An 18,214-nucleotide genomic window follows, 5' to 3' on the forward strand; every position below is an offset into this window, starting at 1 on the left:
CTCTACTAGAAAAAAAATTAAATACCTGATTTTAAATATTATTATATTAGTTATTAACAATTTTTGACAGTCGTGCACTTGTTACAATTGTCCCCACTTACGGGGTCAATTGTAACAGTTCATAAATTCAACTAAAACATAGTTAATTATACATATTATCATAGTTGTGATATATTTTTTATTGATCAAAATAGTAGTGATATTTTAGGAGTAAAAATAATAATGAGCAGAGACCTAAAGGGTTAAACTTTTAACTTTAAGGGGTTAAAATTTTTAATTTATGCTGTGAAAGGTGACAAATGAAATAATGCACATGCAACATAATATAAATGCTATAGGAAACTATTGGTGGTTCTTAAAGAGTTAAGTAATGGTTTGTAAACATAAGATTATTTATTTTCAGCTGTTACAATCGTCCCTTTACTTATTGTTACAATTGTCCCCAAGACGCCATTTCAGCTTCATTTGTTAAAAACAATGCTAGTTAATTAGCAAAACTAATCTTTTTTTTATTGAAATGTTAATTAAGGTGTCCACTTACCTATTCGGTTACTAATTTTTATTTGTTTAAACAAAATTACTTTGTTATAATAAAATATTCTAATACCAAAAAAAGTACTTGCGTGACGTGAAAATATCTTTTGTGATGTAACTCTTTCAAAAGTACATAAAAATGGTTGCCATCAGGGGTGTACATGTAGATTTGTTAAATACACCTTGTGCACCACCTAGGAACCAAATCTAGAACCCGACACTCGAAATTTTTGCTCTGTTACAATCGTACCCTGTTACAATTGACCCCACTCTCCCCTACTGCGTAAATTCGCAATTGGTAAGTTGCATTTTTTAATAATTATTGCTCAATATTTAAAGACGTGGATATCTGCAAAATAGCAGTTAAAAAACATTAAACGGCTGAATTGATTCTTTAAAAAAAAAAAAAATCAACAGCTTTTGCACATATACAATTAAAAGAAAACCCTTCCATAACTAAGAGATTCAACAATACTTCGATTTTCAATCGCATTCGGATTCATCATGTCAGCAAAATGATGAGTCACCATGTAAAAAAGGCGGTGAAAGATAACGATCATCGCCACTGCTATCACTGCACTTATACTGAAGAAAATGCTCTTCGCGCTAGCTTGCAGACATCGATGTACTATCGGAAACAGCGCTCAACATCGCGCCTGTGGACATCGATGTCAACAATACATCCGGAAATATCGTACACATCTCAATAAATCATGATTTCCGATGCCAATCCAAACATCGGATTTGCGATGATTGCATAGATTCGATATTTTTCCGATGCATCGATTTATCGCTCTAAAATTCAATACATAGAGTACTTATACAATATCACGGACATCTCTTAAAAATAGTTAACATTGAAATCAAAGTATATTCGCCCGGGCAGCAGCTAGACGACGAAAAACATTTGATTAATATACTGTTTAAAAACTTATCTAAGTTTTGGAATAGGAGAAAGGTTTGATGAATTAGAATATTTAAATAGAGTTGTTCTGTGCATTCAGTTTGTTTACCATTAAAGTTTATACGTAATTGAACAAGTTAATTTCGAAAGGTGACCAAGCTGATTACTAAAAGCAGCTAGTTATAATTTTTGTTTTTAATTTAATGTCCAGAAGAAAATCAATATAATTTGTGCATTAGTTTTGAGAAATCGCTTCCCCGCATCGATATCTTTCACTAGTTCAGACTTGTATAATATGTGCGAACAAGTTGTCACCGTCGCGGATATTTTTTTACTGTTACAAAAAGTGAAAAAAATCAGCCTATTCAAAGAAGGTTTGTCTTTTTCGAATTCCCCCCCCCCAAAAAAAAAATTATTAATTTTAACGCATTTTACTTCCAATGCAAACGCGATTTAAAATTACATTCGCATGATTTAAAATCACACAGCGTGAGTCCTATTGAGGCGATTTAAGATCGCGCATCGTGTTTCTTATTTTTACGATTTTATATCAAACATCGCGTTTCGTGCTTGTGCGATTTAAGTGCCATTATTATAATTCGTGTTTAAGTGACTTAAAAATTATGCATCGGAATTAGTATTCACGCGATTTTAAAATCTAACATCGAGATTCGTCTTCACGCTGTTTTTTTAAAATTAAATGTCGAAATTCGTATTCGCTTGATTTAAAATTTACACATTGAGATTCATATTCACACAATTTAAACAAACAAATAAAGAAAATCTCGCATCGATATTTTTATTAAAACGTTTGTAATATTTTGTGGATAAATGTATTCCACATGCACTTTTTTATTTTTCAAGTTTCAGTTTTTTTTTTTTTCATTTAAAAAGAGTTTTTGATCGTAATATTTTTAGATTTCCCTTTTCTGCTTTTTTGGTTTTCTTCTCTTTTTTTTTTACCAAAATTATTCCTGTGATATGAATCAATATTGAATTTTACAAAAGTAAAAAAATTAAAACAAAAAATCTCGTTTCGAAAATCAAACGAAATCTTTCGAAATTGATTTTCAACCGAATTTCGTGAAAATGAGGTGACGAAAGGGTTGAAACTAGCTCAAAGAGTTAAACAATTCTTGCCGAATTTTTTTTAAAAATTGGGTACTTGCGCTTTTAGAAGACCTCCTATACCCTCTCATGTGACCCATGGCGTCAGCTAATCTTTATCAGTAAAAGGGCGTACTAAAGTTGAGCTAAGTTTTTCTACATAAGTTAGAAAGACAATTAACGATAAGTTAATTAAATATAGAGCCAGTATCGCACATCGAATTAATTGAAATGTAATTCTTCCTCGTCTACTTACTTTTTACTACTTACGGTTGTTACTACTTCTTCGTCTACTTGACTCAGGGCCGGATTAACCTATAGGCACACTAGACACGTGCCTAGGGCCTACAAAATTCAGGGGCCTACGAAAAACTTGGGAGAAAAAAATTTGTTGTCAAAAATAGTTTAGCTTTAAAAACAACAAGTGTATTTTGCACAAAATTATAAAGATACAAATTAAAATATAATATTTTACGGTAATAAATTATTTTGCAGAATCTTATGATCTAATATATTACTTTTTTGCGATTTTTGGATTCAACGAAATCTTGTATTATGCTGTCGAATTCCAAACTACGCAAAATGTCGTATTCAATAGACATAAGTGCGAGTGATGCCAAACGATCTTGATTCATTGTTGAAAGTAAATAATTTTTTATCAATTTTAATCTGGAGAAAGATCTTTCTGCTTCTCCATTTGATCCAAGAATCGACAAATATATTCTTAATGCAATGTGAACGTTAGGAAAAGTATTCACAAGTTTATCTTTAATTTGAGCCTTCAACATTTCTTGTGCAGATTTATGTTCATACAAATTTGAAAATAGTAAAAATTCATCTACAAAGTTTTTCTCTAAATCGGATGAGTAAATTTTCATCAAATTTTGCGCTTTTAGTTTAATCTCAGATTCTGACAAATTTTTGTTAACAAGAAAACCGAAATTATCGTACAAATCACTGTAAGCTTTATGCCTTTTAGTCATTTCTGAAATTAATACATCTAAAATGGCGTAATACGTTTCCATACGAAGAAAATGTTAGCATATATTTTGAAAAGAGGGGAGGAGTGGGGGATGGAGGGGAGGGCCCATAAACGGCTGTGCCTAGGGCCTACGAAAGGCAAAATCCGGCTCTGACTTGACTGCTTACTTAACTTAGATTTATTATTTGTTTATGCATTTTAGTGTGACTGTGATGTATTTTTGGTTTGTGTACCTGGCAGCTTCGATGCATACTTAGTTTGTTTATGTTCTGCATGGCTTCGTGCCCGTCTTTGTGTTAAGTCTCTGTGTAAATATGTTGTGAAACAGTTGAAATCTTTGAGAAAGAATTTGGAGTGTGTCACTTTAGAAGAGAATTGATACTTGGCGGGCTTTGCTTGCTCGAAATAGAATGGAAAGAACAGTTGTTAACGTAAGCTGTTACAGTTGTTATCGAGACACCCACACTACGTCACTTGCTGGTATCCATTGAGGTTTTGTGTTGATAGAAAGTTTTTCATTTTATAACCGATGCTACTTTTAAAAATGCCGGACTAACTATAAATCTCTCTTTCAATGGACAGGTGGTGTTCTAGATCGTGTAAGGGGTCGATCCCTGGATGATGATGAAGAAGGAGAAAGTCTCAAAAGTCCTGTGGGACAGAAAGAAGAAGTGCGATTAAAAAGGGAAGTAGGACTCCTCAGTGCTGTCTTTCTCATTGTTGGAACTATGATAGGTAATTGTGATCCATTCTCTCCCTTTCAGGAAAAAAAATTTGATCAGGTAATTGTGATCCGTTCTCTCCTTTTCAGGAAAAAAAATTGATCAGGTAATTGTGATCCATTCTCTCCTTTTCAGGAAAAAAAATTGATCCGGTAATTGTGATCCATTCTCTCCCTTTCAGGAAAAAAAATTGATCAGGTAATTGTGATCCATTCTCTCCTTTTCAGGAAAAAAAATTGATCAGGTAATTGTGATCCATTCTCTCCTTTTCAGGAAAAAAAATTGATCCGGTAATTGTGATCCATTCTCTCCCTTTCAGGAAAAAAGCTAATCTAACATTTTGATTTTGCGACCTCTTACCATCGTGCGTTTTTAAGGCTGTTTTTTGAAGACTCCATCATCGAAGGCTCACTATTCGAAGGTTCATTCATGAGAAATGATGCTGTTTTGCTGATAATATGCTATTTTCATAACTGCTTTGAGTTTGCTACACTAACTTATGACTGTTAGGACAAGTTAAGCCTATCTAATTGCTAGCGTTGTGCATACTTATTTTGAAAATGGCGCTAAACGTCAATATGGAGAAAAGCCACAATTTTGTAAAAATACAAAGTGTTTGTGGACTAATTGTATAATATTTAAAAACTTACTCCAATGCTGCATTAGTTGGCAGCATAGAAATTTTCAAAAACTTAGAACAAGGCAATGATTTTGATAATTTTTATCTGGGTTGAAAAATGTTGCCGAAATGGCGATTTTTTAAACATTTTAATAACTTTAAAAATATTTAAGTTATTTGTCAGTTCTAAAACCTTGGTAATTCTTTACGCAAAGGTAATCTATATTATTTAAAATCATTACTCTGCTTCAAGTGTAAAGCCTTTAAACTGTGTCTTTTTTAGTTTTCATAGCGACAGAGCATCAAGAAAACCTTATTAATGGTTTAAAAAAAAATACCAGTAAAAGGGCATTGCTAAAGCGCAAGCGAAACTTTTCGTGTCAAACTTTTTTTCTCCTTGAATTAGTAATTTTAAATTTAAGTTCTGATGAAACAAGAATTTCAGATACCAATAAAATGTTTTCAAAATATAATACAATATCTTATTAATCTTTTCATAATTCTGAAAACATTTTTTCAGCATTTAAAACTTAATGTCTTTCCTTTTCTTTAAACTTAAATTACTTCCGTAGGTGAAAAAGAATTAGCCGTAAAAAAAAAAATTTTTTTTTTTACACCCGATATGACCTATGAACCGAAAATCATCCGATGCATTTTACGTATAGATGGCGCTTATTACAGTCAGCCTATTTTCCTCTGGCCTTATGTGAAGTTTGCGAAGATTTAGTTATCGCAAACTGCTAGAAAAAATTCTGGCTAATTGTGCACACTTCGATAAGCCTAAAAGTGCCAGGCTGATTAGAAAATACTGGTTTTTTTCTCAGTTAGCCAGGCTCATTGCGAAATGGCGTTTATCAAAGTGAGACGGATTATTCCTTTGACTTATGAGAGATAGAATAAGCCGTCCAAACGGCGATTTTCACACTCTTGAAAACTTATTAAATTTTTCACTGATGAATTGTTTGAGTTTCGCGAATTGTTACCAGGTAAATTGTTTGAATGCTACAAATTTTTACCTGGTGAGTTGTTTGAATTGTTGCAAGAGGCTTTATCGTCAAATCGTTTAATAAAAATCAAAGAACTTCATAAAAGAAACCTAAACAAAAAGCGGCGAGGAATATGAATGTTTCTGATTATTACCCGTGGGGGCCCACTTTTTATCTGTTTCACTGTAAATGTAAGCATGCCAATTTTCAACTCCCTACAACGATAAGCAAGTCTTAAACCTCAACTACCCTTCCCTCTTCCGCTTGTTTTTTGCTTTAACTTTTGCAGCAACGATTTAAATATACGATGTAATTTTGCATTAAAACAACATTTCTTGTTTTATTTCATCAATATTTAGTAAAATGCAAAATATTCTTCCGTGTTTTTCCTTCTGTGACAGTCAAGACTTTTGATTTTGGAAACTCTTTGGAAAAATCTTTCTTTAGCTGATTTTCATTCCAAATATTTGTTTCCTCTTTTTTAATTAAAACAATTGAAAAATAAAAGTTTTTTTTTTAAATTAGGGGTAAGCAAATACTCATCAGTAATAATAGGCAAATCACAAGTGCTTGCTGAATATCTTAACGGTCCTCTTGTTTTTCACGCCATATGCAAGTTTTCTATTACATGAATAGCGATGGCTCAGGGGATAGAGAGTTCGCCTTCCAATAAACCAGGTTCGAATTCCAGCGATGGCTGGTCGATACGAATTCCGCACCCGGCTTGCACCCACCACAGTGCTGATTTGAAATATCCTCAGTGGTAGACGGATCATGGGTTAGAGTCCCTTTGCCGTCAGGCTAACCGCGAGAGGTTCTCGTGGTCTTCCTCTATATGTCACGCAAATGCGGGTTAGTTCCATCAAAAAGTCCTCCACGAAGGCAAAATTTCTCCCAATTCTTGATCCAGGAGTTCCCTTGTCATCTGGATTGGGTTCAAAATTATAAGTCTACGTAGTTGAACATTAGTAGTGGTAAACCCAAAAATTGCGTCGACTGTTCAACGAGGGTTATAATACATGGATAGTTGGGACTAAAATTCTGACTTTTCGCTGCATTATTCCTTCAACATTATTTTTTCTCTGTTTGTTTTTAAAAATAAGGTTACACTCTACTGTATTTTAGAAGCTCTAAAGTCACCCAAAAAACAAATCGTTCAACAAAAAAAAGTTTTAGAATTCTCTAATTTTTTATATGAAATTTTATTTTTTCTCGTTTTTTATATGATATGTCCAATTAAATATTGTCTGCTCATTAGTTTAAATGATAATTAAGGAAGAACAATACAGTATAGGCCTGTAAAAAGAGGGAATTTTTAATGAAATTCTCAACAGATGTGAATGACTCGATACATTCTTTTTTTTTTATCTTATTGTATATATGTTTTAATCTTCATTTAATCTTCATTACGTAACGGCATGATTTATATAAGTATTGCTCATATTCTTCCCCGTGGCAGAATCACGGCGTCATTGTCACAATGTTGCTGAGTGCTTGTAGAAAAAATTTTCCTTTTGGGAAGTAAAAAAAATTGGTTTTCTTTCCTGCAGAAGTTTTCGAAAAATTTTATCTTTTCTCGAGAATCATATTCAAAAAGATGCCAATCTCGCGCATCGGAGAGGGGGAAAAAATCCCTCGCAAATTTATCTATTCTTAGGTATGAATGAAGTAAAAATTTTGGTTTTCTTTCCTACAGAAATTTGCATTCTATTTCTTCTTTTTTGCAGCTATTGCTATTGATTTCCACACATTTTTTTACAAAACACGCATTTGTAAATGCCATTTTTAAAGAGTTCGATTTGTGTCCGATTTGCGATCTTTTATTTTTTCGGTAGTTACTGCTATTTATAATTGTTTTTAAATTTGACGAACAAAAAAAAAAAAAAAGGAAATAATTAGTGTGCTTTCCACACTACAAAATGCGAGAATATCGTTCATTATATTAGAAAAAAAAAATATTACACATTCAGTTTAAAAATTTTACATTATTTTTTCCGGAAAGTTCTTTTCTTTTGAAGTGGACGCTTCTGTTACTTAAATTAGTAACATGCATATTTGTAATTAATAAAAGTATCTTGCAGAAAGGTACTAGAGAGGTATGTCATAGAAAACCCGAAAAAATTCTGCCACCGTTTTAAAAAAAAATCAAATCACAAATCCCTTCACCCCATTGCGTAATATGTGAACGATTCCACAGTGAATATTTGAATGATTAACCTGAGATTAGAATAATAAAAATAATTAAGATTTACGTAAAGCTGGGCGGAAATGAATTGGTCAATTCCGCGTCGACTGAATTTAACATAATTTCAACCGAATAGAGAGTACATCTGTGCTGAGAAATGACAATCTTCTTGCAAATCATGTTAATATTAATAATAATAAAAAAAGGGGGACTAATTGAAATGGACAGCGGTTCAACCTTGACCTACCAACAACAAGGATGTATTACTTAAATATGTATTTAAATGTGGAAAAAACGTTCTTCTAAATTAGGTCTTCTAATTAATTTATGATGTCTTTAGCCAATGTGGTGAAAGTTATCCAACAGATGGAAAAATATTTTTCTTAACATCATATATTTCCTTTAGAATTAAATCATCGATCCTGTGTATGTTCTAAAATATATTGAATTTAGGGTTACTTTTTTCAAAAAGAAAACGTCATTTTAACTCATTTATTACCCTTTGTGCGAACGTTCTGTAAAAGACGATAAAATTATTTTTTCCATATTAATAATATTTTAATAATCCTTTTCTTAAAAATAATATTTCAATTTGATTTGGGTCATTCCGTATGAAGGTGAATACTACAGTTTCTTATCAAGTTTTCGAGTAGGATCTTATACAATGTTTAGGATAATAAGTTTTAAATATATTTAATTACTTATACATATTATTTAATTATAGGAATAGTTTTTTCTCCCCCGGAATTTTTCATTATTTTAAATTTTGATAGTTTTAACATTTTTCTCTGTGTTCTAAACTAAATATTTCTTTTTCAAATGAAACAAAATTCTTTCTCTATTTTTAAAAAAAAATTAAATTAGGGTTTTTAACATGTACAAATTCTTCCAAAGTCAGTTTTGAAATCTAAGGGGTGCTGGGGAGGCGTGTAAGCAGACCCTACCAATGATTGGAAGCAATTAGCGGAAATTTCTATTGGCGTTAAAGGAGCGTTCTCGACAATCGCCAAACAGCTGTGTTCTCATGTTTTTGTTTTGTTTTCGGTATAGTGTATCTATCATTCAACAAGTTAGATATGGATGCGACATTTCATAGCTTCAATGAAGCGATGAATCTTCTTAAAAATTTCTCGAATATCATTACCAAAAAGGATGGGAAAGTAATGGAAATCCGCTCTTCTTTCTATTAAGTCAAATACTGTTAAATGAATTAAGTAATTAAAAACATAATTATATGTTATTTTTTTTAATTATGTTTTTAATTACTTAATTCATTTAACAGTATTTAGGAATCTATAAATATATGTTACGTATGATCGTTACTGAATAACCTGTATGTAAATAAAATATATTTTTAAAATTGTGCATTATCTATTAATTGCATTTATTATTCTAATATTGAAAGAGTATCAAGGTATTTATGACCTCCATAATAAATGAAGTATTTACTGACTTTTATATATATTAAGGAATTGAATCAATTTTTCACGAAGTTTGAGATCTCATTGCAAAAAAATTAATTCAATAATTTTTTTTTTTACAATAAATGCTTCTAGTAATGAAACAAACGCTTTCGAACTTAATTTTTTACATAGTTTCACTCAAACTTGATTTTAAGACTCAGGTAAACTCCAGGTTTTCAGTCTAAACTGATAAAATAAAAAACATAGTCAAAACCTCGCATAATAACTTACAATTGTTTTCTTAATTTACTTTTAATCAATTCTCATTAAATCAGATAAAATTTAGATATCATTTATATGAAATCAGATATTTTGATAGATTCAGATTAAGTTTATGATAAATAAATAACATTTAGAGTTTAAAACTAGTGACAGGTCATTAAAGAAAAATCCCTTCATTGGTACATTTTTTCCCCCTTTTGAAATCAATTGCACATTATATTTCTTTTGGCAATAGCGAATATTTTTGAATACTCTTATTGTTTTTCTAGTAAGTAATATGTCTTTGTTAATTTCACAAAAGTCTTCGTTAAAAAGTTTACATTATTCTTTTATCAAGACTGATTTGATAGAGAATATCCCTAAAATGAAACAGGCTATGTTTTCTTACAATAAAAGTTAAATAGAATTCATTCTTCAAAATAGCGTTCGAATAAAACATGGTATTAAAATGTTACGTTATTTATTGTGATTGGTTCATTAATAATTTTTTTCCTTCGCAAATACACTTCCTGTTAAAAAGATTTAAAAAATTTAATCTGTTATATCAAAAAACAAGATCATTTTATAAAATATAAATTATTGCATTTTATTAAATATAACTTATGATCTTTATGACTTATAACTTACAATCAATGCTCAAGAATTTCCATCTATCATCCCAAGTTTTTTTTTTTTCCATCTTCTCTCTCTTTTCATGCCAAGTGTCACATAACAGTATTATCCTTCTCCTTTGTTTTCTGTTCCATCTCATCTCAGAGGCATGTGGTTCTTCTTATTCTCGGAATTCCGCGAATCTCAAGGCCGTATTGATTCGTGCATTTCCGCGATAACAATCCCAACGAAATTTTTTTGGATTACCGATAATCTAAAATTAAAACTTCGTTACTTTCGCTAAGTCTCGTTAATGAGTCATTTAAACCGCCCTTATCAGCACCCCCCCCCCCATTTTTTTAAAAAAAGTTCTTATTTACGTGCAATAATGACTTTTTTTTATGCTGTTCGGGAAAAACACAACTTCGGATAAGCTTCGAGAACACAACGCAGAAAGAAAAAAAAATTCCATAACTTCGACTAGGATTAATAAACCACTGAGGCAAACACAGAAGTTTAAAATTGATAGTCTAATTAGTGATTCCGAAATGGCAAACATTTAAAAAAAAAAAAAATTCTTCTTCTTTTCCCAGTGCCCACCTGTGTTAACATTTTTTCGTCAATTCAGGCATTTATAGGGCACATTTGTTGACCTCTCTTTCAGAGGCACCCTATTAGGTGGGCCAACGTTGCTCCCACTGTACAGAGAAGGAAAGAACATCCATGCCTTGCCCGGGATTCGAACCCTGAACCTTTCTGATGCAAGGGCAGTTCCCTAACCCCTACACAGGCCGGTCGGCAAACATCTAAAAGATCGTTCGCTAGAAAAAATTGTGTTTTTTTCTCATTTTTTAAACTTATATTTGAATGAGCAGCAGTTTTGTTGTAAATTCCGATTTGCAACAGAAGAATTATTCAATGAATGCGATATATGTGCCCTCTATTTTTTTATTGCTACAAGCAGGTCGAATTAGTTTTTAATGTTATTAATTCTCTATATTATTATTTCTCTAAGTATAAATAATTCAAGTATAACTACCACCAATATATATACAAGAATTAATCTATTACCATTTCGCCATAATGTATTTTTTCGTATTTTACTTTATTTACAGAAGAATAAAATAATATGCAAATTAAAAACCAATGTGTCTGAAAGGAGACCAACTGAAATATATGAGATTCTCCAATTTACAAAAGAAATTTCACGAAAAGAGTTTTTTTACTTACCACCTAAATTATATAATAAATTACCATTCCAGTTGCAAAATATCCAAATATATTATTCTTTTAAGCTTGCCTTATTTCAATTTGTGATGAACATCGACGATTTAGATCTCTATTTTTCACTTTAAAGGAAGCATTTAATTTTTCGTACCAGTCTTGTGCCAATCCAAATGAATTTCTTATGTTACCTTTATTATTTTTTTTATATAGTTTCATGTATTATTTTTTTTTTCTTTTTCTTTTTAAATTTCTATTTTAAACTGATTGTATTACCTTTCTTCGTCGCCTTGTCAGGATTTTCCTCTTGGCGACGAATATTTATTCTTTGTATTTATGTGTATGTTTTTGTTCCCAATAAAGTGCTTTGTTTGTTTGTTAATGTGATATTACGACATGGCAGTTTCGAATCGTGCCTTTCAGTAATCACTTTTCAACGCGCTTGATCAACACCTACTAGGTGGTTATGGCTTGATACCATCCTAAACCGTGTTTGAATCCCCCACACCCCTTTTTGCAGTTGATTTAATAGATTTTCTGATGAGTTTTAAAATTCCGATATTATTACAAGACGCAAAATTTGAATCACGCATTTGAATAATCACTTTTTGATACGCGTGATTGGCGTCCATACCATCTTAAATCTATGCGTTGTTTTGATTGTTTTATCGGCTATTGCTACGAGTTTTCTCAATTTTTTAAAGTTTATTTATTTTTATTTTTTTTAAATTTTTGTATTGTTTATACATTATTATTACACGCAAAATTCAAGTCGTGGATTTATTAGTCACTTTTTGTCGCGATGATACTGTTTTCTCCGATCAACGTTTTCACAGTTATTGCTATTGATATCCTCGTGATTTTTAAATCCCGATATTTTCATACGATATTATTAAGAAACGAGAAATTAGAATCGCGCACTTGAATAATTTTTAATTCTCGATTTGCGCAGAATTCATGCTGCGTTTCAAAATTTTTATTTTTTGGCAATTGGGTATAATATGAAAAAAGCACAACTACTTCCACTTACTAGGAATAACATTTACCTTTTAGTTTAATTAATAAACTGAGTTTTAAATATGCTTACTAAATTCATAAACTTCGGTAAAACAACAATATAAATTATTTCCAAAGGAACTAGACTAATACAATTCAAACTTGGCGAGTAGCGACTTATAACAAGACACTTCGTTTGATGCTTTTACTTGTTGCTAGAAATCAGGTTCGCAGAAAATGCTGTTTACTAGTTAAATTTAGTAGGAATAACACGATCTGTGACGTAGGCTATAGTATACCCAATTGTTGCTTTTCACTTCATTTTTTAAAATCCCGTTAATATTATGATACGGGGAATTCAAATCGCGAACCTGAGTATTCACTATAACACGTTATTTCTATCGTTTTTTGAATCAATTTTTTCACAGTTATCACTATTAATTTTCGGCCGATAATTTTTTAATACGATATTATTAATTACGACACAATAATCCGAAACGTACATTTAATTAACCCATTTTGATCAGTGTGATTCCTGTGGTTTAATCGTGGATACGCATGGTATTATCATCAATCTTGCCGTTATTGCCGTGGAATTTACGGCTTTTAAATTATTATTATTGGCGCGATAACGACTTGTACAGTCCTAAATAGGAAAAATATGTAGTTTCTTTTTTCCAATGCATGTGTTCTTTTGTGTGTTGAAGAGGAAAAAAAAATTTGAGGTTAAAAAGATTTTTCTTTCTCTCTTTAAATTTTTTAAATGCTACTTATGTGTATAAAAACGAGATTTTTATTTATTTTCTATGTGCAAAAAAGAAAAAAAAATTATCAGATAATTTCTTCTTCTAGTAATCACACGTTTCACTCTCTTTCAATTATCCTGCACCACGTTAAATTTGGACGTACTCTTCGCCGTTTTTCCTCTGGCGCCCAGTTAAAGGCCCATTTCTGTGCATTCCTCCGGTAAAGCACCGTCTGCTAATTTTAATTTCCTCACCTATGAGTTTAATTTTTGTTTTTTGTTATAGCATTTCATTGGTAATGGTTATTAGAGTAAAAGACATAAGTTTTTTTAATAGCAAAAAAACATCTAGAAAACGAAAATCAAAAATATACTTTAAATTTAGGTATAGTGAGAAAAATGATCTCTAAAAGATTGAAAATTAAAGTAGAACGGGGGTATAATTATTTATTTTTCATTATTGTTTATATATATATAAAAAAGAAAGGGGTATTTTTAAAAGTTTGGTTGTCATCTTACAACTGATAAAGTTAAAAAAAAAAAAAAAAAAAAAAAAAAAAATTAAGTTTGACTTGCATATTAATGAATTAAACTTTATTTATTTACATATGAATTGAATAAATATTTCAATTACGTTGCAATTTTTTACGTGTATGAATTATTTAAATATGTATTAATTGAGAGTTTTATCTTGTGACATATTTACAAAAATGTTTTTTTTTTCTTTTCTGAAATTTAAATTTTAAAGAGTTGTTATGATAAAATGTGCAAAATAAATGAAGGTAAAAAAAAGTAAATTGAAAGTAAAATTAATTTTGTGTTACTTTAAGTAGCAGTAAAAAATAAGTCTCATTTGAAATGAGTGTTATTAATTCTAATAAGTTAAAAAAAAATAATAATAATGATGCTTTCTATTTACAAATGGGCACTTGTAGGAACTGTTTTTTACGTAAAACTATAAATTTCGCGATGAAATTAGAGAATATAATTTTTAGAAAAATTGAAGACAGGTTTTCTTAAAAGGGGTCATTTTTTAATATTATTATCGATAAAAGTTACCGATCGAATGCTAATTGCACGGCACCATTCTAGAGATAGAAATTCTGAAATTGTTTATTTCCTAAAATTATAGATTCAGTGGTGTAAATTAGACATTATTTCTAAACTGTCCCTTTTTAACGTTAAATTTTAAATTACTTTTTTTTAATGTCATTAATGGAAACATTATTTTACAGATGGACGCGTATAGGTCCAAAAATATTTATATTAATTGGTATTAAATGAGTGAATATTATTTCGAAATTGTTAATTTTATCATTACCTTTTATATTGTTTTGTTCATAAACATTTGAGTATGTTATTTTGAAGTGTTAAAATACTTTTTCATATTATATAAAATTTATCGCTGTTTTGCCCTATATATTTTTTTGAATAAAAGAACAATTCTGGGACTTTTATAAAAGAAATAACTTTGTAAGAATTGTTTTTTTTTCATTAAAAAGAATGACTGAGCTAAGCACAAAATGAAAAAGCTAATTTTTTAATCTGAAAGATGATACAGCTAAATGTTTTATGCATGTAAATGCATCGACATGATACTTTGTCGATAAATACATAGATTACGTTTATACATTAAGAATCTGAAAGACTAAACTATATACTTTTAAATGAGCGAAACACTCATATTTTTAAAATGCTTTTTTTTAGAACATGATGTATTGATTTTTTTTCAAGATAGAAACTGTGAAAGATAATTATAGTATGCATTATTTAATTAGCGGTTATTTTCAACCACTACACCATTAAAATTTCATTTTAATTTAAATTTAATAATTGACCAACAGTTGCTGTCTTGATGTCGTTCAACCTGTGGTACAATTCGAAATGTACAACCTCGGCACTTAAAAAGTATCACACCATTTTGAAAGTATTTAAACGAAATTGGTTGAATAGCTCTAGAGAAATCAAATTTTAAAAATGTATACGACTCAGAAATTATTTGACCAATTGCATTCAAAATTAGTATTTTGCCATTTAAGATAGCATGCTTTAAAATGATATAAAAAAACTGTATGCTTTATAATTTAAATTTTTCGATTGTTATTAAATAAAACAAGCTCTCTCATGCCTAAACTATTGGAGCCATGTTTCTCACAATTGCAGTAATATTTTGAGGATGATGAATTAATAATCGCCGAAAAGAGAGGTATGTTTATTTAAAGAAAGTACGTTTATGTGTTGGATTTCGTGACTTAAAATATCACTGCTTAATTAACATATTTCAGATTAAGCCCTCGAACTATTGAGATTGGCTCCTAATAACGATGTTAGATTAATATGTCAACGATGTTAAATCAAATAATCCAATGGTTAGATCAATAGTTATTCCTGGTGCTTACTTTTTTTGTCTACTTTATCACAGATTGAAAATTTGCATTGAGCATGAGATCATCTTTTGAAGATAAATAATTTTGTTAAATAAATCAAAAATTGATGGATTTTTTTTTATAAATTGATTCAAAATATAAACTTTTTTTTCCAACACCAGTTGATATAAATCAGTACAACTATGCTTTAAACCGTTTTCCCAGGTTCTGGAATTTTCATATCCCCGAAAGGAGTGCTTGTTCGATCTGGGTCTGTGGGTGCAAGTCTCATTGTATGGGCTGGATGCGGTCTCATTTCACTTTTTGGTAAGTATTTCACCTATAATTCAGTTTTTACGAAAATGACTATTGTCGTTTTACCTCTAGAATACTGTTAATATGAAAATACGCGGTTGACTATAATTCGAAGAGCAAGATGTAGCTGATGTAAACGCCTAAGTAACCTGTCAATTATCGTTTCAGTGTGTGTTATCGTTCGTGATACTGTTCATTCAACGTTCATTGTGTGTTATAGTTGGTGACAATTATAGTTTTATGTCTAGAATGCTAAAAATACTGTTAATATGAAAATACGCTTTTGACTATAGTTCGAAGAGCAAGATGTAGCTAATGTAAACGCCTAAGTAACCTGTCAATTATCGTTTCAGTGTGTGTTATCGTTCGTGATAATGTTCATTCAACGTTCATTGTGTGTTATAGTTGGTGACAATTATCGTTTTATGTCTAGAATGCTAAAAATACTGTTAATATGAAAATACGCTTTTGACTATAGTTCGATGAGCGAGATGTAGCTAATGTAAACGCCTAAGTAACCTGTCAATTATCGTTTCAGTGTGTGTTATCGTTCGTGATAATGTTCATTCAACGTTCATAGTGTGTTATAGTTGGTGACAATTATCGTTTTATGTCTAGAATGCTAAAAATACTGTTAATATGAAAATACGCTTTTGACTATAGTTCGATGAGCGAGATGTAGCTAATGTAAACGCCTAAGTAACCCACACTTGCAAGCATCGGATGGCATAGGCGAAAAAAAATTATTCAAAAAATTAGGCAGAGGCGTAAAAATTATATTTAAAGTATAGGCTTACAAATTAGCCGGAAGTAGTTTCCCGGAAGTCTTAGAACGACTTTTTATCCCTAGTGCCACTACGAGCGATTAATGCTCACTTCGGCCGTATCACGCTATTGGTCGTAGATGACATCACTGTTTGGGGGAAGGGACATGCTGTGTATTGCATAGTAAATTGGCGACAGATCTTGATTTGGCTACAGATTTTAAATCTAGCTTTCAAACGAGCTCTGTTTACACGTGGTATTAATGTTCTTGTTTTTATCTATTAATGTTTTCTTGTTGTTATTAATTATGAATGAGGTGATTTGCGAAAAAATATTTAAACGAAATAATAATTTATACGAGCATATAAAAATGTTCATAAAGCTAATGTAAAAACTGGAAGTTTAAAATGTCCTATGAATGGGAATATTTATTATAATCAAAAAGTAATAAAGACAATATTCACATTTTGAGCAGTTTTGTGGTAATTTTTATTAGAATCTAAGTAAGTGATATTAAACAATACTGCTTTTACGTCACGGGCAACTGGGGCTGATCAAGAAATGCAGGGGGGGGGGGGGGAAGCTAAGCACAGAATTTTGGTCATTACTTTGAACTAAATTTAAGTGTTGTTTGATTATAAAGTTTTTAAAATTACTCATAACACAACTAAATGAAGATGTATCAGTAAATTTGAGCTTATATTTGTATCAACTTCGTTACTTTATAACTGTAAAAGATAATTCTCAAGGAAAAGCTACAATAAAAAAAAAACTTATTTGTAATATTGCTCCAACATCTTATATTTGCAAGAACATTCATTATATTTATTTATTATAGTTTTCATGAATTTCAATCAATTAAAACAAAAATATTGTCTGAAATACTGAAGAGGACATTTACCTATCTCCCCCACCCTAACGACGACATAATATTATGTAAACATTTACAAGGAAGAAATAAATCCCGAAGCACATGTTAGTACAAAATTTGTCGCCAAAATCATACAAACACCAGCCAATAGCCACCATCTCCCTTCCCCCAAATAGTGATGTAATTTTCGACCAATGGCATGATCCGGCCCAAGTGAGTATTAATCGCTCGTGTGCCACTTATGCTTAGCTTTATACGGTCAATTATCCATTGTGGAAAGTTGCCTAAACCGTACCTCATCCCAATCGTACCACCTTTTATTTCTGAAGAATCATTGTACGCTACCGATAGGCGTGTGAGGCACCCAAATTTTGTCCTGGTCGAAATAAAAATACAACAGTTACAAAAGTTCTGTACTCGATTGCAAGTTAAGAAAACACCCATAGCGGTAAAGAATTTAAGTAATCATCCGCGACTGCATATAGTTCCGTTTTATTTAGCTATCGAATTATATAATTATGCTTTCAAAACAATTTAAAAGCTTTTAAAAGTTTAACTCTTCGGACGGAAATTGAATTCATGCTATTTTTTATAAGCGAAAAGAAGGCCATACCACG

At 30.8% G+C, this 18,214-nt stretch overlaps 1 protein-coding gene across 2 annotated transcripts in view; it reads left to right on the forward strand.

Moving 5' to 3' along the window:
* Nucleotides 1–18,214, forward strand: part of LOC107439593 (b(0,+)-type amino acid transporter 1) — a 79,077-nt gene that overhangs the window by 16,408 nt on the left and 44,455 nt on the right. For both annotated transcript variants that reach the window (XM_087149717.1, XM_087149714.1), the window contains exons 2-3: nucleotides 4,110–4,262; nucleotides 15,872–15,973. In XM_087149717.1, coding sequence (XP_087005843.1) covers nucleotides 4,256–4,262; nucleotides 15,872–15,973 — 109 coding nt within the window. In that variant the 5' untranslated portion in view covers nucleotides 4,110–4,255. The remainder of the gene's footprint in view (nucleotides 1–4,109; nucleotides 4,263–15,871; nucleotides 15,974–18,214) is intronic.

The sequence above is a fragment of the Parasteatoda tepidariorum genome, chromosome 1 (genome assembly GCF_982258835.1).
Source record: "Parasteatoda tepidariorum strain Cologne lab strain chromosome 1, Ptep-v5.0, whole genome shotgun sequence".
NCBI classification, from domain to species: Eukaryota; Metazoa; Arthropoda; class Arachnida; order Araneae; family Theridiidae; genus Parasteatoda; species Parasteatoda tepidariorum.